At 40.9% G+C, this 23,008-nt stretch overlaps 1 protein-coding gene across 1 annotated transcript in view; it reads right to left on the reverse strand.

Moving 5' to 3' along the window:
* imp3 (IMP U3 small nucleolar ribonucleoprotein 3) overlaps positions 1 to 23,008 on the reverse strand; it is a 272,737-nt gene that overhangs the window by 27,137 nt on the left and 222,592 nt on the right. The window contains exon 6 of the mRNA XM_048602011.1: positions 1,787 to 1,956. Within this exon, the coding sequence (XP_048457968.1) occupies positions 1,787 to 1,956 (170 nt within the window). The remainder of the gene's footprint in view (positions 1 to 1,786; positions 1,957 to 23,008) is intronic.

Here is a 23,008-nt window from a genome sequence, read left to right on the forward strand (position 1 = left end):
TTTCTGAAGAAGGGTCTCAACCCGAAACGTCAACTTTCCTGCTCCTCTGATGCTGCCTGGCCTGCTGTGTTCCTCCAGCTCCATACTGTGTTATCTCTGACTCCAGCATCTGCAGTTCTTACTACGTCTAATGCTTTCAGTGCATCCCTTCAGCACAACCAGAAAATTAAACACCATTTTCCCAGAATATTAACATGTTACCATCCCTTGCCCCTCCTTAAAACACGCCTCTTTCACCAGTCCTTGTGTCTTGCTTTTGCTCAGCGTCCATTTATTAACACCTTTCTAAATAACCTCAACACAGTCGGTTCTGCTATAACGCGTGTTCCATCAACGCGAATTGGCTATAACACGATTAACAAATAGTGGAATGCTATTTCTACAATGCAAACTTTTTGTTGTCTATAACACAATTCCATCGGTGCATGGGGGAGTATGCGTTGAAATCACATGATCGTTTCACAGGCTTTGTCATGAATACGTACAATGTTAGCGTCGAAAGTCTCTGCGCTGGCATCACGTGATCATTTTGCAGGCTTTGTTGTGAAGTGCTTTCTGAGAAAGATACAGTACAACCTCCTCCCCCATCAAGTCATCTTGACATTTTTTCACGGTAATGTGTTAAATTTACTTTTATTTCATTATTAGACATGAATTAAATATTTATTCAAATTGTGCTATCTTTTGTGTTAGGCTTTTGAGTGATTTTCTTTGGTGGTTTTCTATAATGCCATCTTGCACAGGAATGCAACTATCACATTATAGCAGAACTGACTGTATGTTTATATGGGTTAAGTGCTTCACAAATTAAATTTCCAAGGATCAACCTTTCTATTTTTAGGTGCATCTGTTTTCAGTCCTGGTTTTATTACAGAAAGTAGCGGTGTTTATATCATACTATCATGGCCTCAGATAGCCAAACATCCATTAACCACTGTTTTAAGTGAAGTTAATGTTATGTAGACTAAGATAACAGCCCATAATGCTCACAGCAAAATCTCATGTACAGAAAATAAATAAGTTTAATTTTACTTTAGAAATACATTTGTGGGATGTGGGAGTTGCAGGCTACATGAGTGTAGCCCATTCCTAATTTCCTGGGAAGGTAGGGTGGCAGTCAGTTAATGATCACTTAAGAAACTTATCCACATGGAATGCAACCATATTAGCTCCAGGCAGAACGAGAAAGAGTTCTACCTGACTAGTAAACCAGTGCAGGTAGGCTTTCAGCTTGACGCAATCCCCTCCATCCCTCATGGCCCTTTAGCTGTCCATAACCACGTCACAAATGGCGCTTAGTCCCAGGATAAAACATCAGCCACGGGAAAGGTGGAAGTGGTTCAGTGGGGGTGTTACCTCAGCAGCAGCCATAGCCTCCAATCATCTTTCCTAACCCAGGATCCTGCAGTAGAAAGCCCACAGGCAGCCCATCAGCTGCCAGATTGCTGGAAGATAATACAGACTCTTTCATCGAGGAAGTCCATTTGTTTCTTTCCTAGAAACTCTCCTGATTTCAAATTTAGCCTGAAAATGCTCTGATGAAGATGGGTATGAGCTGCCTTCTTTAACAACTAGAATCCACATGCTGTAGGTGGATATACAATGCCATTAGGGAGGGAATGCCCAAGACAGAAACAAGTGCAACTTGCAAGCAACGTTACTGGTGGTAGTGTTCCCATGAGTCTTCTGACATTGTCCTAAGTGGTGGAGATTGCTGCTTTGGAAAACACTGTGGTGAGCTGCTGCAGTGCATTTTGCAATTGCACCTTGTAGATGGTGGACTTACCTAGGGCAGATCCTCCCACCCATTTAAGGCAGAAGTTAATCCAAAAAAAGAAAGCATTTGATAGATTTAAGTAAGTTATTAAGAACATAATTCTTACCTCTTCATTGTACTCTTTTACATGTTGTCTGATTTTTGAGGAGTCCACCCAGGTTATGTAGTCTTCCGTATTTCTGTTAATTTAGTACAAAAATTGCACATCAACACAGATACTCAAATTATTTGCACTACCTTGCACTAATTAAGTGATAGTGCACTTATAACTTCACCTGCTTATCCCTTTACCTGCTTTAACCAGTATTTCCAGTTTTACCCTGATCTACATGCTGACATGTTTACGCTGTCAGGCACTTTCATCAACTGAAAGGAGAAAATCATGCATCCCAAAGGCTGACACACCCAATTCTTATGCCTTTTTCAAAATAAAACTAGTTTTGAAGCAACTTGATACTTCCTAATCTGAGACAGGCCAAGTTCAAATTTAAAGCAGCCATAATGTAATGATCCAAGACACATCACAGAAGAATTATACAATATAATACTAAACTATATAAGACATTAGGACAGATACACAGCGCTTTGCATCGTCACACAGCAACAGGGCCCGAAGCAGACTCGATGGGCCAAATGGCCTCTTTCTGCACTGTAGAAATTCTATGATCCTATTGGAAAAAGACATGCCAGCCTGTGGGCAGTGTAAGTACTCAGCCTGTATCTAGTAACATTCTTTGGGCAGGATGGGTAAAGGAGCCAGTTATGCCTGCTCCAATGCATAAATGACCCAAATGCCAATCTGGCTTGCAGATTTCTCTGGTGTACTTTATTTCGCTTGCAATAACAATCCTTATAGTGATGGAGAAACTCCTTCTTCTGTTGTTGATATTGAGGAACCCACTGAAAATATGTTTTCTGACAATATCAGCTGTTATTAGAATTTGGAAATCAAAGCCAAACTATGGAAAGTAAAATGAAAGTTAAAACAGCTGTTCTGAGATACAAGTGATGCTTATTCTACTATATCCAACTACAAACAATATGATTCAGCCTGTCTTCCAATAGAGTTTGCATTCACAGCACAAGTGTAATTGTTATAAAGTAGACTAAGTCCCCTATGAACCAACATCTGCATTTTACATGTGCTACAAATGGAATAGGATGGCATGGGATAAGTTACCTCCAATTACAGTATGTCTTAAAGGGAAGGAAGTTCTGTTCCATCTATTAATGTACCCAAAGTGTTTAATACGTTAAAAGACTAGACAAAGAGCTAAAGCTCACAGTCAAAATAATGACAAAGTTGAAAAAAGGGGGCAAAGATACCTTAAGAACTAGAATGCAGGGGAAAAAATACAATGCAATATAAAACAGAAAATGCTACAAAACTTCAACAGGTCAGGAGAGAAAAAGAAAGTTTGTATTTCAGATCAGTGACTTGTCAAAAAGCTGAACAGATTTCCAGCGGTTTCATTCATTTTTCAGATCTCCAGCATTTGCAATATTTTGCTTTCATAGGCAACATATAACTGCTTATGTCAAGTGAAAGTAAATGACTAGGTTTATGCCTTAAACTCTACATTGGAATGGCTGCATGCCAGATATAAATGTTTTTAGGAATACATGGTCTTCAGGTACACAGGATTTTCTGCATAGATTAGGCATCACAATGGCACATTCTAATCACAAGGATAAAGCAATAAAAAAGGACATCACATTAACAGGCAATGTGCAAATTACAGATTTTCCAAAGGCTAGTGTATTATTTAGTTACCTTTCCCCAGCAAACAATGGTCAATAGTTTCCATTGGAGAGTATAAAGGACTAAATTCTTTCCTCTCTTCTGCTGATTTGGTCTCCCTGAATATATCAAATTTGAATTAGATGCATTCATCCTTTAGGATCAGAGTAAACATGCTCCAACCCTCAAACCCAACTAGCCAGAGTACAATGAATCAAACATGTGGAATCCCAGTGACTACCCCTGATATTGGATGTGAAGATTTAAATATGGGGACTTCTGGTCTGTTGCTGTTAACCACCAACCTCATGAGAGGCATAGATAAAGTAGATAGCTAACAGCTTTATCCCCCATGGTAGAGGAGTCTAAAACTAGAGGGTATAAGTTTAAGGTGAGGGGAGAAAGAAAAAAAAGGGTCCAGGGGGGCAATTTTTTCACACTGGGTGGTGAGTGTCTGGAACGGGCTGCCAGAGGTAGTGGTGGAAGCGAGTACTATTTGTTATTTAAAGGAACATTTAGGCAGGTACATGGATGGGATAGGTATGCAGGGATAATGACCAAACACAGGCACATGGAACTAGTTTGAATTTTGAAAACTGGCCTGCACAGGCAAGTTGGGCCTGTTTCCATGCTGCAAACCTCTATGACTCTATTATGAGAAATAAAGGAACATGTGGCTATATCTGTGAATATGTTACTACCTGTAGAACTCATTTCACACCACTAGGAGGGGACAGCCCCTTTACAATGAAGTCCTTCACAATGTGAAAGTACATTTGCACATGACTGACATAAAATAGTGTCTTCAAAACTTGGTTGCCATTTTTGTCATATATCAGAACTGTTGGTGCAGACCAGCTCAACTTTTGACCCGAGGATCCAATCACAATTCAATTCAGGGCTGGTTAGAAACTCTCAAAATGCCTGCTGTCAGCATGTTTAATTGTAAAAAAAAAATTGAAATGTATCAACAGTGTAGTACATGTCACATTTGTGAATGAACTAATTTTTATTCTTTTTCAAAGAAAGACAATTTTTAAAAATAAATAATCTCTCTGCATCACACTCCCAACTCCTTTCAGTTTAGCTCTAAAAGCTGTGACTGGCTATGCTTTGTAGCTCTGTGATGCTGTCTTGCCTCATCTCCAGGAGGCAATGAGGTGACAATATGCACAGTCGATTTTCCGTCCACACAAGGTTAAGCCATGACCTCTGCAGACAGTCTGGTTGCACTGTCGAAGCTAAATGTGTCAGAGAATTGTTACTGCGCAAGAGGCAGTTGTTCGGCCCATCATATCTGCAACAGTTCCCCAGATGATAATCTAACAAAGTATAATTTTTCCTGCCTTTTCCCCATTACACCGCACAATATTCCTTCTCAAATAGTCACCTAAATCCCTTTCATGTCTTCACTAAACCTACCTCTACCATGCTTTCAGGCAGCATAATCCAGAACCTAATCACACCTGCTGTGTGAAATTTTCTCATAATATTACTTTTGCTTCTGTTACTCAATGCCTTAAATCTGTGGCATTTCACGAGTGGGAACACGTCCTACCTAGCTACTCGGTCATAAACTCTCATGATTTTTAATATTTACAGAGTCATACAGCATGGAAACAGACCCCTTGGTCCAACTTGTCCATACCAACCAGGTTTCCCAAACTAAACTAGTCCCATTTGGTCCATGTATCTCCAAACCTTTCCTATTCATGTATCTGTCCAGATGTCTTTTAAATGTTGTAACTGTACCTGCATCTACCACTTCCTGTGGCAGTTCATTCCACATATGAACAATCCTCTGTATGAAAAAGCTGCCCCTTAGGTCCCTTTTAAATCTTTCTCCTCTCATTTTACAAATATGGCCTCTAGTTTTGAACTCCAATATCCTAGGAAAAGACCTTTGCTAATCACCTTATCTATGCCCCTAATGATTTTATAAATCTCTATAAAGATCACCCCTCAACCTACTACGCTCCAGACAAAGTAATTTCAGTCTATCCAGCTTCTAATAACTCAAACCCTACAGTCCCTGCAAAATCCAGGTAAATCTTTTCTGTATCCTTTCCAATTTAATACTATCCTTCCAACAGTAGGGTGATCAGAACTGTACACAGTACTTCAAAAGTGGCCTCACCAACATCCTGTACAACCTCAACACGCCATCCCAACTCCTCTACTCAATGCTCTGACCAATGAAGGCAAGTGTGCCTTCTTCATTACCCTGTCTACCTGTGAAGGCACTTTCAAGAAACTATGTACCTGAGCCCCCGGATCTCTGTTCGGCAACATTCCCCAGGGCCCTGGCATTAACTATATAAGTCCTGCCCTTTTTTGTCTTACCAAAATGCAAAATCAAGATCTCGTGTATTCTTAGAAAACCTTCTTCACTGTCCTGTATACCATCCAAATCATTTATATAAAATGACATACACCAGTGGACCCAGTGCCGATCCTTGTGGCACACTGCTGTTTGCAAGCCTCCAGTCTGAAAAACCCTCTACCAAACTCTGTCTCCTACCATCAAGCTAATTTTGTATCCAACTGGCTAGCTCTCCCTGGATCCCATGTGATCTAACTTTACTAACTTGTTTGCCACGTGGAACCTTGTCAAAGGCTTTGCTTATGTCCATGTTGACAACATCTACAGCTCTGCTCTCATCTATCTTCTTGATCGCGTCCTCAAAGACCTCAATTAAGTTTGTGATACATGATTTCCCATGCACAAAATCATGCCGACTATCCCTAATCAGTGCTTGTCTCTCCAAATGCATGTAGATCCTGTCTCTCAGAATCCCCTCCAACAACTTACCCATCACTGATGTCAGACTCACCGGTCTATAGTTCCCAGGCTTTTCCCTGCAGCCTTTCTTAAATAAAGCACAAATTCCCACTCTCCAGTCTTCCAGCACCTCACCCATGGCTGAGGATGATAGAAATATCTTTACTAGGGGCCCTGCAATTTCTTCTCTAGCTTCCCACGATGTCCTGGGATACACTTGATCAGGTGCCAAAGATTTATCTACCTTTATGTATTTATTTTTATACCTTTATTTCAATCAGATCTCCCCTTAACCTTCACTTCTGAGTTTCTCCAATCAATATTCGTAACTGAAATTTGTCAACCCTGAAACCATTCTTATCCTCTTCTGCAGTCTTTCCAATACCTTCACACCCTTCCTAAAGTGTGGTGCCCAGAAGTGGATGCAATCCTCCAGGTGAGGTCAAACTAGAGTCCTACTAAAGTTAACATTACCTCCATGCTCTTGTACTCTATGCCCCTGTCAGTAATGTCCAGGTACTAAGTGATTTATTAACTACTCTTTCAACCTGTTCTTATAGCCTTAAAGACAGATGCACATATACACCCAGATTCTTCTGTTTCTGTGCACCCTTTGTTTTATATTGTCTCTTTGTGCTCTTCCTATGAAAATGTATCAATTCTCACTGTTCCACATTGAACTCCAACCGCCACCTATCTGTCCAATCTACCAATTTCTCAATGTTCTTTTAAAGTTCTGTACAATCCTCCACACAGTTTACAAGGTTTCCAAGTTTTTGTATCATTCACAGATTTTGAATTTGACCCTTGTACACCAATGTCTAGATTATTAATGAAAAGATTTGTTAACCATTACTCTCATTTCCTATCACTTTGCCAACTTTATATCCATGTAGCTCCTGCCCCTTTTATTCCATGAGTTCTAACTTTGTTGAACAGATTCTGTTGTGTGGCACTGATATAAATGCCCTCTGGGAGTCCATGCACACCATATCAACCCTTTCTGATCAACACTGTTACCTCATCAAATGACTCCAGCAAGGTAGTTAAACATGATTTTTCTCTTAAGAAGCCATGCAGGCTTTCCTTAAATAACTTTATTTGTACATATGACTATTAACTTTATCCCAAATTATAGTTTCTAGAAATTGCCCAACTACTACAATTACACTGTTCAGTCTGTAGCTGCTTGGTTCATCCTGACATGTTTTGTTAAATTACAGAATGACATTCATCATGCTTAAGACCTCTGACACCAATGCATCAGTCACATTCTCCAAATTCAATGGCAGGACCACCTAACAAACATTAGTGTCCTTCTTGAAGCTCTAAAAGCATTCAGGCAAAACTGCTACAAAATTAACTGGATTAGACACTGTCCAGGTGGCTAAACAGCATCTGCCTCTTCGAATCCTATTTTCCCCAACTTCAAATAGCCAGCATTCCAAGGGAGGATAAATACAATGCTACAAAGACACATTGAAGCTCTCCATGAAGTGTGACCACATTATCGTTAATGACAGGGAGGAGAGTGCTACTGACTGTTCAAAACAGTGACCACCTGTCCATCAAGCTGCATCATAACTTGAGTTGAAACATCGTAATGACAAGGTAGAACCGCAGCAGACAAGGAAAGGAAGCAAATCCTGCTTTTCAGATCCCACCACGTCATGGACACCCGGCCCCACTTGACCAAAGATCTGCAGGTCAAGCATCAGTCTGGTCAGTCAACAAACAAATAAAATCACAGTAGAAACTCAAGATCCTGAGTAAATGCCATCATCAAAACAAGGGTCAACATAAATTAATTAGCACAGTATAAAGCAGCTAGCAAACAGCGAAAAGAAATATTCAAAAACAGAAATTGCAGGAGAAACTCAGCAGGTCTGGCAGCATCTGTGGAGAGAAAGCAGGGACAATGTTTCAAATTCTATGACTCTTCAGAAGAAATATCACCACTCAAGGAAATTAGTATTTGACGTTTCCTCTAAACTGTGCAGGAGCATGGCTACTTGGAGATCCCACACTCGCCAGTCAGCATGCCAATGCCGCTCATAGACCTCAGAAGTCCACACAGCGGAAAAAAAAATAAACGGGAATGCAGATGGTGATGCAATGTTTGTCACGCCTGGATATGTAGAAAGTTGTAAATAGTCACTGAATAAAGCTGGGATTTCACTTGGGTCTGAAACTTTCATCCTGATTCTTATCCTACTCACCACAAATGTTCATGCACTTCATGGATTGTAAGACTAAGTTTGGCAGTGAGAGGCAGGAAGAGGGTTAAGTGCATGTTTCACATTTTTGTGCGACATCTGATCTACTAGATGGGCTTTAGCCTCTAAGCAGCCTCCTTCAGCTGGAAGGGTAAATTAGTGATCTACTGACTACGGCTCAGCGCAAAACAATAGGTTCTTCTATACTCGGGGAGCCAGGGGGAAGTTTTGCTGTGGGAAACTACAGTTAGTACCAGACACTGAAACTTAAAACAAATTGGTTCAAATGTCAAAGACTTCTGGGGCTTGAGCCCAGGGCCTACAGTTAGTAAACCTGAAAACTTGTACTCTGGACTTTACTCGTGCAGGATTGATTGGAGGGGGGTTACAGGTTCACAAAAAAAAATACAGGTACTGGAAATGCTCTGCAGAATAAAGAAGCAGTGACTGAGTGATTAAACACATTTCTATTTGCCTCCAAGACCTGGATTCATACCCTATGCAGACTCCAGAATACAAGCTTCTTCTGCTTACTGGCTAGAGGGACGCTATTAGAAATGAGTGCGGACTACAATTGCATGTGGGCCTATACCATGAGAGTGGTGCAAACAGACAATATCACTAAGAAAGGCCAAAAAATGGAGGAAAGGGAAAAATCACAAAATGCAACGAGTTGCTCTGCTAGAGCTGGAAATCTCCAAACTAGTTTTGGAGTTCTCTAAACGTGCTATAATTCACCTGGCTGTGCTTGATCATTATACCTGGCGCCTAAAGTCAACTGTATTCTAATTCCCCCTCAAAACAACCTCAACTTGGACAACCTTGAGAAAAGTACCCCACAGACAAGCCATGTCACAACTGCTATGTTGCATCAAGTAACTGTCCCATATCCAATCTCCCTTCCATCTTCAAAATCCTTGAAAGTGGTGTCAGTTCTAATACATGCCCACGTTTGCCAGAATTTCTAGCTGGTTTCCACCATTTTACCCTTCATAAACCGAAGGTCATCCAAAACTCTGCTGACAATGTATTAATTTACACCAACTCCCATTCTTCTATTACCCTTGTGCTCATTGACCTCCAATGGCTCCTAGTCAAGCAAAACCCAGACTGTAAAATTTTCTTCCTGTTTTTCAAATCCCTCCACCCCTCCCTAAAAATGTCATTTCTTCCAGCCCTATAACATCCCCCCCCACCCCGAGACATCTGTGCTCTGATTATTGGCTCTTGAACACCCCAACCTTGAATGATTCCACCAGTAGTGGCCACATCTCCAGCTGTGAAAATCTCTCCTTAAACCCCTCCATCAATCTATCTCACAAAAAGTGACTTCACCTGACGAAGGAGCAGTACTCTGAAAGCTTGTGATCAGACAAGCTTGGACTATAACCTGGCGTCATTTGACTTCTGACTTTGTCCACCCCAGCCCAACACCAGCATCTCCACATCAACTCTATCTCACGTTCTTGCTTTAAGACACTCCTTAAAACCTACCACTTTGACCAAGTTTTTGCTCGTCATCCGACTAGTATATTTGGTCAGTGTTATGTTTTGTTTTACAAATAACAGCCCTGCGGGATGCATGAGACATTTTATTAAGTAAAAGGTGCTATCTACACTAGTGTGGGGCAATTTTCGGTGGGCGCTTGCTGAAAATGGCATTAATTTCCAGGCAGATACTCCATATCTTAACTAAAACTCCTTTGTTCAGAAAGGTGACAAATCCACAAATAAATCAGCGGGTTATACCAAGTTCTTTTTTTAAAGCAGAACCGACATTAGCCATTGTCAGTTAGCATCTTCTGTGCACATTATCCAAATGCCCCCAACAGCTCTGACATTGCATGGTGATATTTTGATTAATTTTATTTCTCTTATCCCAAGTAATCAACACTTAACATGTGCATTCTTTCCTCTTCAACGCTTAAACTCAAGCCTGTGTGTTTACAAATCTGTTCCACTTCCCTGAATTCCTTGGGCGTTTTCTACAAAAACAGTGCATCTGCTGCACTTGGCTCCTTCCCTTTCAATGGTTCTGTTCTTTTTCACATCACATCATCCCACATCCACAGTTTCACCGTCCCAACACAAGCAGAGAGGGGAGGGTGGAGATGGAAACAAGTTGCAGCCCATGACATACAAACAGCAAGAAGTGGACATGCACTGCAGATCCGTCATCATCAAAAAGAGAAAAGGCAGAGTTTTCTTTCCAAGGTGGGGGGAACCTTGTTTAAAACTCAGGAGCTTCTGCGACTTTCCATGACTTCTTGCTTTAATTCCAAAGTTCTGGCATTCAGAGCTTCTCTTTTGAGGCAAAGTATACCCACCTTGTCCCCAATGAGTAAGCAACATACTATTCCATTTTTACACTCATTGAAAAACACTGGTTCACAACAGTTGCACAGCTGCAGCTTTTATTTAAGAATATGAAGAAATGTTGAAACTATATATCAATGTTGATTTTGCAAAAATGTCAGAATGATTACACGGGAAGAGCAGTAATATTAGCCATCTAATCTACAGCTGGCGACGCAGTAATAGGCGTAGGGAAGAATTTTGTTTTGAAGGAGCTCACTTGTTAGAGTTTCCTGTTTTACCTATTTTAGTAAGTTCTAGTTACCCCAACTCACTTCTTGTGAAAATGAGAAGTGGTCAGTTACTTTCAAATGGGAGGTAGAAGACTTTTGAAGCTGAGAAAGAGGGATCAGATCAGAAGGAAAGTTATCCCGGAAAGTGGAGCGCAGTATGAATGTAGTTTAAAAGCCTAAAGGGGAACAGGAAGCATTTCAGAAAGATGGGATCAGAAGAAGTGGAGGATATGAAATATCTCCATAGATGAAAAAAATTGAGCATTTGAGCAGACAAAGACTGAATCTTCCTCTGGGTTTAAGAAAATCCCAGCTGTGTGCTTATGTAGCATGTAAACTCCATATCTGACCCAATATGTGACTTCATTTACTGGTTTTGACTTTTTACAGAGATATTGGGTCCCAAATGCAGTTTTCAAGCTGTGCCAGACTGCTCGAGAGGTGTGGGTGGAGAGGTAGGCCAGTTAGAAGGTTCACCTCAATTCTCCAGCACAGTTTTCCAGATTTCAGTGTTTAAAGGCCCCCTAAAAATTTTGCCCCTCACTTTCTATTCACCCTTCCCCCATGTCCCCTCCAATTGCCCATGCATTATCCATGCCCTCTCAAATCAACAATCACACCCATGTCTCGAAGGCCTTCCAACGTATTCTCCATGGCCATTCACCCAATATGCACCACACAGTTTTCAGATTCTGTGCAATATCAGTGGAATGCATCTTTCATTCTTTATGAAGAAAACTTTCACCATTTAATAAAAACCTCAATTCAATTGATCAGAGGAAAAAATGCATTCGGCCACGTGAGAAAAAGCTTTTAAATCTTCAGATCCTATTAGCTTATACCAATAAACCAGAAGCCACATGAAAGTGGCAACCTGTTATTACACCTTCTTGAAACTGTCATTCATTCTCAGATGAATGATCACCCATTGTGATGATGGCACAGCTGTCCAAACAACACACTGCTCTTTAGGAAGGAAGAAATATTTCAGTTCAATTTCAAAGCAGAGCACCTGTCAATTAATCAAAGGAACAAGAGGTTAGATTTCTTTTTCAATTGTCAAAACAAAATGTTATTTCTCAGCCAGAGCCATTTAAATTGCAGACAACATGACAGCCCATGCTTAACAGACATTGCACAATAGTTTTCACTGCATTATAATGCTTTTCCCATTGATGGAGTGTCAACGCTTGTGTATTTTGTATAGTAGTCATTTTGGGTCAGAGGAAAATAGTGTGGGGTTGGGAATGCGAAGGTAAAATGGATTTACTCCAAAAACAAAAACTTGATCATTCATGCACTGAAATGTGGCTCTGCACCCAGACAAAAATGCAGCTGAAAGATTTTGTGATGAGCAAGATATTTGTCACAGCAAGAGAAATGGCATCACTTTTTCCTTCCGAGTATCTATATACAAACAGAAGTTATTGTGGGTTCCTTCACCATTGAAAAGGTTTCTTAGAAGCAGCATCACATCCTTTTACCACAAGACCACAAAGTGTAGCTAGCTAGAGTTAGTGCATTCTATCAAATACTCCCTTCCTGTCAGGGCTGCACAGCATTGCAAATTCTTGGCCAGAAATCAGATAATTGCAGTGTCATAAGGACTGATAAATGATAGTACTTAATAGATTGTGACACACATGGAACAGACAATATCCCTGCAACAAAGAAGCCAAAAATTCTAGATAGGGGCAGTTATCTTTCTTCACTCTTCAGCAGATTTCTGATTTAAGTACAAGTGACAGCAACAGGAACAATATTATAATTTGCTTCCCTGCAAACAGGTGTCTGCGAAGGAATCACTCTGCAATTTATGTCTTGGCAAATAGCAGATAAGGACTGAAATTAGATAAACCAAGAAAAAAGAGAGAGAAGGGAAACAGGAATGACTGCTAACATTAGACTTATATAAATGGTCTTCTATATTTCAGTCAAATTGAAGGTGCTAACTGTACTCAGTGACAGGAAGACATCCATGAGAAGCTCAAAGCAGAAGACATGGAACGCAGTATCCAGGTAGCTTGCCGATGTATGGGAATATGAATATTACTTTGCAAGTCTCAATAATTTTCCATCACACTTCAGGCTGCAGAATCTGAGTATAAAGGCAACTGTGCAGTTGAGCTCTTACATTTCTTTCTTTGGTTTATTTCTCTCCTCATTTGAAGATGTTAACTCATGTTACAGCCTGTTTTTTTTTTGGCTACTAGCTGCCTGCCTGTACCGATCCTGTTGACTTTTCTTCATGTTTGATTGTAGGAAAAGACTACAACAGTGGGAAGCATCACTGTCCAAGTTAATAACCTGGATGATTCCTCTTCTTTTACTTGCTCCTCATCCTCTTCCCCCATCCCAATCCAAAGACCTCAAACTGCATGGAATGCTCCTTTGCTGAAATCAGACCAGAGATCAAAGTGATGAGTGCCCAGATTTGTACAGTTGAGTCACACAGAGTCATACAGCATGGAAACAGACCCTTTCGGTCCAACCAGTCCATGCTGACCATGTTAATCCAAACTAGTCCCACCTGCCTTTGCTTGGCCCATATCCTTCCAAAACTTTTCCTATTCATGTACTTATCCAAATGTCTTTTAAACATTGTAACTGTATGTGCATCCACCACTTCCTCTGGAAGTTCATTCCACACATGAACTGCTCATTAGAATAAAGGTGACCCTCATGCCCTTTTTAAATCTTTCTCCTCCCACCTTAAAAGTATGCACCCTAGTTTTGAATTCCCCCCCACCCCCACCTCAGGGAAAAGACTCTTGCTATTCACTTTATCTACAGAGGTTTATAAAATCATGACGGGCATAAAGCTCCCCCCTCAACCTCCCATGCTTCAGTGAAAAATGTCCCAGTCTTTCCAGTCTACTTTTATATTTCAAACTCTGAATTCCTGGCAACATCCTGGTAAATCTTTATTGAGCTCTCTTCATTTTAATAATAGCCTTCCTGTAACAGGGCGACAAGAACTCTACATAGTACTCCAGAAGCAGCCTCACCAACATCCTGTACAAGGTCAACATGACGTACTAACTCCTATATTCAAAAGTCTGAGCAACGAAGGCTAGCGTGTTAAACGCCTTCTTAACCGAGCAGTCTACCTGTGACACAAATTTCAACCCCTAGGTTTGTCCGTTCTATAACACTACCTAGGGCCCTACCATTAATTGTAGAAGTCCTGTCCTTGTTTGTATTACCAAACTGTAATACCTCACACTTATCCAAATTAAAACCCCAACTGCTACTCCTCAGCTCATTGACCTAATTGGTCAAGATCTCCTTGTATTCTTTAGATAACATTTTTCACTATCCACTTTACCACCAATTTCGGTGTCATCTGCCAACTTACTAACCGTGCCTCTCATATAAATGATTTGTATGCGAATATATATGACAAACAAAAGAGGACCCAGAACCGATCCTTGTGGAAGACAGCTGGTTTGATTTACTCTCTCTCTCTCTCTTTTCCTAGTCTTTGCAGCCTTTCTGATCTGAAGCATAAAGGGCCTTTGGCACTTCACTTAGTGTCTTCATTTTCATTTTTTCTATTGGGAATGGAAAGGCCATGAAATTAAATCAGAAAATGCACGTGTCAAGGAAGCAGTGATCAGGACTGTGATCTTCCGCATGGGTAGCATGAAGACTTTACAATCCTGTTTTCCCAATCAACTGCAGTAAAAACTAACTACTAGAGAATCAAATGCAGGATTCAAAGGATTCAAACCTAATGGTGCCACCAAAATTATTGGTTACATGCGCAGATGTATAATTTATTTGGAATTAGACTAACTGATCTTGATATAAAATCAAGCCTATCTTAGGTATTTTATATTTGTTAGAAAGGTGGGGACATTGATGGTTACATCATTATTTGTTAGCAATCCCCAACTGCCCTTCAGTGAGTTTAGTAGGTGTCATCTAGGGAGCCTTGGTGAGTTACTGCAGTGCATTTTGTAAATGTACAGATTGCTGCTAGTGTGCTCCAGTGTTGGACAGAATGATTATTTATGGTGGTGGGTGGGGTGCCAATCAGCTGGTTGCTTATTTTGGATGGTGCTGAGCTTCTTGTTGCTGGAGCTGCATTTGCCAAGCCACGTGGAGAGTCTTCAAACACTGCCGACTTGTGATTAGTTCATGATGGACAGACTTTGGAAAAGTGATGAGGGGAGTCGAGAGGTGAAACACTCGCTGCAGAATTCCCAGCCTCTGACCTGCTCTTGTAGCCATAGAATTTCTTTGGCTGGTCCATTGCAGTTTCTAGTTAACGGTAACCCTGCGATGTTGATAGTATAGGATTCAGCAATGGTCATTGCCGAGCACTTGCAAGTCTGATGTTACTTGTAAATTATCAATGCTGAAATGTTGTCCAGGTCTTGCTGCATATTGACACAGATAGCTTCAGTGTGGAAATAGTGTTGAATATTGCAAAATGATCAGAGATATCCCCACTTCCAATATTAAGATAGATGGAAGGGCACTGATGAAATAGCTGAAGAAGATTGAAGATTAGGACAGCGATATCCTAGGACTGAGAACCTTCAATAACTATAAACATCTGCATTTATGCTCAAAATGACTCCAACTAGTGGAGGGATTCCCTCCTTTCCTGATTCCCGTTGCCTCAGTTTTGCTAGACCCTTTGATGTCAAGGGCAGTCATGCTCAACTCACCTCTGGAGCTCAGTTCTTTCATCCAGTTTTACACCAAGTCTTCAATGAGGTCAGGAGTCAAGTGACCATGGCAGAATCCAAACTGGGCATCAGTGAGCAGGTTATTACTAAATGCTGCTTAAAAACATGGTCGAAGACTACTTCTTTCACTTTATTCATGCTCAACTGCAGGCTGATAGGGTGGTAATTGCCCTCGTTGGATTTTTCTTGCTTTTTGTGGACTGGACAAACCTGGGGAATTTTCCACCTTACCAGGTAGAGGTTGGTATTGGAACAGTTTGGCTAGGTGTGTGGTTATTTCTGAAACCACCTGTCTTGGGTATTAGTGTCAGAATGTTGTCAGGGCCCATGGTCTTTGTAATATCCATCGCCTTCAGCTGTTTCTTGATATCATAAGCAATGAATCAGATTGGCTGAGATTTGGCATCTGTGATGCTGGTGACTGGAAGATAGATCATCCACTCTATTGGCACTACTAAACGAAGATGGTTTCAGTGGGTGAGCAGTAATTTCCACCAGTATTAATGCTAGGAAGATCAAAACCATCATCCTTGTCCCTTGGCTCCTACCAAATGCTGACAACTGACTTCAATCTCCTTGTTTCTGTAATGAAGACTGCAAAATTAAATGTTTTGAGGGCTGCGGAAAACTGGAGTTCTTTCAAGTCCTGTGTGGATGCTTGTGGAATCTGATAAAAAGAGCTAAAGAAAGGACATATTGGAACAGTTGAAAAAAAACAGTGCTATTGGGAAATCCCACAATTGTTTGGACTCTTGTCTTCGAAAACTGCTTAGGTTTTACGGTGGTCTTATTTGAACTGTGTTTTGTTTCGAGTGTGTTCTGTTTTCATTGGAGAGAAACCTGAAGAATTCTGCCCAAATCATCTCTCTATTTCTGAAACACCCTTTTCCGTACCCAGTGTAAAACCTGATTGTCTTTGTGCACGTACCCAGAAAGCTTCTCGACACTGTCTTTCCTAAGCAAGCTCCGTTTGCCAAGGTTCCCGAGCCAATTGCATGTGTCCAGTGATCTGTCCGAGTGTCAGTGTCAGTGTCAGAGCTTTCTGAACACTTCTTATGGCTAGCTCTTGAAGGCAAAAGGGATAATTGGTCTCAAGTGTTTTTATTTCTATAAACCGTCAAGCTCTGTAGAGAGATTTATATTTTTTCCCTTTTCCCTTATAGGTTCTCCTATAATGTGTGCTCCGCAACGCGACTTGGCTATAATGCGACTGACGAATAGGGGAATGGTATTTGTAAAATGTGAACTTTGCGTCAGCTATAACGCGATCCCCACAATGTTTAGCATTAGAGATCTGCGGCAATAAAGTGGAAACACAACCGCGTGAGAACATAAGAACATAATGTTCTTATCATATTATTTTGAAGAGTTACATCAAGATCATTACACACAAGTCTGGATAATTTGTCTGTCATGTAACAAATGTCAACCTTTCAAATTCACAATTAATTGGAATACCGGTTAGATTGATAAAAAAAAGAATTAAACTTCAGTCCAAATTAGGCAATAGGTTTGTCAAAGAACAATCACGAGAAAACAGCTTGAGTAAATAAATGGCTCAGAGATAGTAAGAACTGCAGATGCTGGAGTCAGAGATAACACAGTGTGGAGCTGGAGGAACACAGCAGGCCAGGCAGCATCACGGGAGTAGGAAAGTTGACATTTTGGAAGGGTCCTGACCCGAAACATCAACTTTCCTGCTCCTCTGATGCTGCCTGACCTGCTGTGTTCCTCCAGCTCCACACTGTGTTATCTCTATACTGAGGAAATAAATGATTGTCAATGTCCAATCGATGAGGGGTGGTGACAGGCTCATTACAGTTAGTGAAAACATAGTGTAACTGCACATTGGGTAGTTTTGCTGGTGACTGGGAGATGTTGCCGCTGAGTGGGTGAGATGATTGCCAGTGACTAGTTGTTGATGTTCCTGACAGGTAAATGGTCTTACCCATGAATGCATTTAGTTGTTGGTATCTGGGCAATGCTGTTGGCGAGTGGCTTGATATCGTTTCTAATTGGGCTTTGCCGTTAGTGGTGTTTGTAAAGTTGGTGATTGGGATTTTCTCCAATGACTAAGTGATGCTTTTTGGATACTGGTTTTTGCTGCTGAATCATGTTGGTGTTGGCACTGGGTGAAATTATTCCAGGAAATGCTGGATACTGCTGGTGACCTTGTGTTTCTGTTGCAAGCTGGATACTGTTGGTGACCATATGTTTTATTTTGCTGTCAAAAGGATGCTGTCTGCGGTAGTTCAGACTTATTGCTGATAGGTGATTAATGCTACTGGCAGTAGCAGAATGTGGCTGAGGACTTGCTATTCGTGATCGTGACTGGGTGATGATCAGTGTCATTACAGTTTGGGTGTGAATGTACAATGTGTTTTTGGTGCGTGGGAGGCAAATCTATGGCTGCAGTGATGAAGATTTTGTAAATCTGTTCATTACTGTCTGCTTCTTCAAACCACAATGCTTTTCACTGTAAACTGAACTCTGGCCCTTTACTGATTTTCTCACTCCTATTGAATTAATAATGCTATTTGCGACTGCATGATGCCAGTGCTGAAGACTGGATGAAGCAAATGCTGATGACTGGTGCCAATACTTACAGGAAAGTGGGGAGGAAGAATTTTGAAAGTGATTTTGAGTGATAATTTTTGGTGGTCTGCCCCTAACACTGCTATTCAGGCTTGGGCTGACAAATGGCAAGTAACATTTGCACCACACAAATTCCAAGCTATGACTATCACTAATAAGAGACAATCTAACCACCATCCCTTGACATTCAATGGTGTTACCATCACTGAATCCCCCACTATCAATATCCTAAGGGTTGTTATTGACCAGAAACTCAACTGAACTCGTCACATAAACACTGTGACTAAAAGAGCTGGTCAGAGGCCAGGAATACTTCGGTGAGTAAGTCACCTCCTGACTCTCCAAAGTTTGCCACCATCTACAAGGCACAAGTCAGTGATGGAACACTCCCCACTTACATGGATGGGTGCAGCCCCAACAATATTCAAGATGCGTGACACCATCCAGTCTGCCTGCGTAATCATCACTAAATCCACAAGCATCCACTCCCTCCGCCACCAACACTCAGCAGCAGTGTGTACTACCTACAAGTCGCACTGCAGAAATTGACCAAAGATCATCAGACAGCACCTTCCAAACCCATGACCACTTCCACCTGGAAGGACAAGGGCAGCAGATACATGGGAATACCACCACCTTCAAGTTACCCTCCAAACCTCACACCATCCTGACTTGGAAATATATCACCGTTACTTCATTGATGCTGGGTCTAAATCTTGGAATTCCCTCCCTAATTGCATTGTGGGTCAACCAATAGCAGGTGGACTGCAGCAGTTCAAGAAGGTAGCTCACCACCACCTTCTCAAGGGCAACTAGGGATACAGTATTAACACAAATAACTTTGCTGGGAAGACAGACTGCAAACAATCATCAAACTTGACTCTAGGGAGCTGAATTACTGTAAGTAGATATGCTCATTTACCCATCAGTTATGACTCTGGTTAAGGTACTCAGTTTATCAAATCACTATAATGTCTAAAGAACATTGGTTCTATTATACTCAGCATTTAAACAGTAATCGCAACATATCATTATACAAGAAAACCCAAACATAGATAATAATGAAACAGAAAGGAAGGGAGAGTTTACGTAACTGCTGACTAATTATATCACAATCTTTTTGATGGCCTTTTGTGGTGCAGTGGTAATGCCCCTGCCTCTGGACAAGAAGGCCAGAACTCAAGACCCACTGCTCCAGAGGAGTACAGTAATACTTTTGAACAGGTTGATTAGAAAACAAACTTTGACTCACACGCTCTCCTATAATGTAGAATTGTAGCCAGCAGAGGGCAGTAAAGCATGAGGCAATAATGCACTTACAATTTTCACCACTTGACATTTTGTCAGGTTTCAGTCACAAAATATTTCATTACGTCATCTATAAACGTACGGTCAGATTGATAGAGATGACAGGAAGGCAAGGATAACATTATTACAAGGACAGTTGTTGCTGTGGTGACAATATCATTGGACTAGTAGTCCAGAGGCCCCAGCTAATATCCACAGGATCAAGTCCCACCAACGCAGCTGGTGGACTTTATAATCAATTAATAAATCTGGAATTAAAATATAGTTTAATGATGACCACAAAATCGTTGTTGATTTCTGTAAAAACACATCTGGGTTCACTGATTTCCTTTAGGGAAGGAATGAACCTTGGACTGCAGCAAATCAAGAAGGCAGCTCACCACCACCGCTGTCTCAAGAGCAACTAGGGATGGGCAATAAATGCTAACCAGCCAGTAACACCCACATCCCACAAGTGAAGTGAATTTAAAAAAAAAAATCTGCCTTCCTTGCCTGGTCTGGCTTACGTATGACTCCAGACCCACAGCTATGTGGTTGACTTATAAATGGCCTCAAAGGCAGCTTAGCAAGGTACTCAGTTTATCAAATCACTATAATGTCTAAAAAGACTAAACCTGGGCAGACCAACCAGTAACAATTTCAGTATCAGGAATAACAATGAGAAACACAACCCTGTTGACCTACTTGAACGTGTCCTCATCAATCTCCCTGATGCATCAGCTATGACTGTATTAGCCAGAGTGACTACAACACAACACTCATGGAGACAAAGTCCTGTCTTCAGGAATATCGTCCCGTGCACTGAGTAGCATTCTCAGCATTCTGACAGCTTAAAACAGGACATCCGTAAGGTGCTGTGGGCCATCACAGGAGAACTGAATTCTGCCACAAACAAGAACCTCATCGCCTGACATATCCCCCAACTATATCATTATCATCAAGCTGTGGGATCAATCATAGTTCAGCAAAGAGTGCAGAAGGACATGCTAGAATCAGCACCAGACACACCTAAAAAGTGGAACTACAACACAGGACTTCTTGTATGTCAAACAGCAGGAGCAGCATGCAAGTGATCCAATGCCACAAAGAATGGATCAGATCTGCCTCTTTCAGCCGTGAATTGTGGTGGATTATCAGAAGGAGCAGGCTCCACAAATATCCCCATCTTCAATGACGGGGGGAGACCAACACATCAGCGCTTTTAAAAGACAAGGCTGCAGAAGTTCCACACATCTTCAGCCAGGAATGCCAGCATAGTGTATGATCCATGACAGCCTCCTCCAAAGGTTCACACTTTCTCAGATGCCAGCCTTCAGCCAATTCAATTCACTATGGAAGATCTCAAGAAATGGCTGAAGACAACAGATACTATAAAGAATATGGCCCTGACAACATTCAGACATTGGTACTGAAGGCTTGTGCTCCAGAACTAGCTACGTTTACACCCTCCACCTTCTGATTTACAGTAGAAGCAAGATGTACCATCCAGAAGATGCACTGTACCAACTCAAAGCTTCTTCAGCAGCACATACTAAACTTAAAATCTCCACCATCTACAAGGGCAGCAGATACGTAGCAACCCTATGACCTGCAAGTTCCCCTCCAAGTCACGCACTATCCTGATTTGGAACAATAGTCACCATTCCTTCGTTAATACTGCGTCAAAATCTGGAACTCGTTTCCAAGAGCAATCTGGAAATACCTACATCTAAAGGAGAGCAGCATTTCAAAAGGTGGCTCACCACCACCTTCTCAAGGGCAATTCACCTCACAATGGCAATTAGGGATGGGGAATAAATGCTGGCCTAGCCAGTGACATCCTGTGAACAAATAAACAGATTAAGTAACATTCACTCACTCCTACTAGACCGACATAACTTCATACAGTTTCACTGCTCCTACTAATATGAAGTACACTAAACACTGAATTTCAAGTTTTCAAAAAACTCAGTTTCCAAAGCACAAGGTTTCCACAAGTAATATTTTGTAAATTTCAAAAGGCTTAATACTATGAAGTTAAATGTGAGATGTTCGCTCTCCCATTCCAGGCGATTTCTGGCAGCAATTGTGTTCTACCTTGGATCACTTCTATTTCTACCATATCTTGTCATATTTAATCATTTGTGTGGACTTGAGTTTCAAGGCTTATGGAGGTGCCTGGATTACTTTTTTAAAAGATCAATGAAAAAACATATTAGAATTGAGTTTTTTTTTTAAATAAGGCATTTCTTGAAAGCCACATGATTCCAGATAATTGCTTGAACTCACTTCAAGGAAAACATGCGACTTTACCTTGGATTTTATGCTGTCTGTTTAAACTTGGTCTGTAGGTTTGGAGTTTGTGTTTGGATTGTTTAATCGAGGAAAGCCTATTACAGCGCACAACGCTCAGCTCATGTTACCAGATCTGAGATCAGGAGGAAACCTGATCATTCTTCTGGAAGAGTGAAAGAAGTTCTTGATATCATTGTACTTCCTAAGCATGTTGGATATGCCAAGATCTGAGAGACAATTGTACGATTAGCAACTTGATCACATATGCAAGTACAACCAAATTGACAAATGTCAAAATATTCTACATCTTGTCCTTTTTGGCTTCAAGAATAATCATCATTGGCCAAGAAAATGTTTTGCTTTTTAAAATGAATCTCTGCAGTGAGAAATTGGTGTTGCTTTGGGTTACTTAGAAGGGTAAACATTTATATATATTACAAGTTGTGTGGGTTAACCAATTTTGCATCTTCATTGAGTGGGTTTTGTTTTGTAATAGATCAATAGTTTGCATTCATTAAAGAGACCTAATTGAGGAATCTTTTCATTAAATCTGGTATAGAGAAATTATAAGATTAGGCACATCGGGACTTAAGAAAAATATTTCTATTATGTTGCAACCATTGAGGCTAGAGAAAGGCAATGCACCCTTCCCATCTTGGTCATATCAATCTATTTGAACAATCTCTGACAGCGCAGATTTCTCAGGGTACTTTTCCAAAGCATGTGGCCTATCTATCTGGTCAAGTCTGCATTAGGCCAGCCTTCTGACTGAGCAGTGACTATAACTGAACAAAACTTTCACATTGAAACTAGTTTTACAGTCGGATGGCTTTGGATTTAGGTTCCACTCCAGAAGTGTGGATGCATAACTGAAGTTGACCCTGCAGTGTGGTGCTGAGAAACAGTTGTAGGTTAGAGATGCTGTGCCATAAGTAAAACCGAACAGGTCTGCTCTTCCTACTAGATCAAGTGGATGTTTAAGATCCACAGCAATTTTTAAAGACAAGAGCAGTTTCTCCAATATCCT

This window comes from Rhincodon typus, chromosome 10 (genome assembly GCF_021869965.1).
Source record: "Rhincodon typus isolate 14 chromosome 10, sRhiTyp1.1, whole genome shotgun sequence".
Classification (NCBI taxonomy): domain Eukaryota; kingdom Metazoa; phylum Chordata; class Chondrichthyes; order Orectolobiformes; family Rhincodontidae; genus Rhincodon; species Rhincodon typus.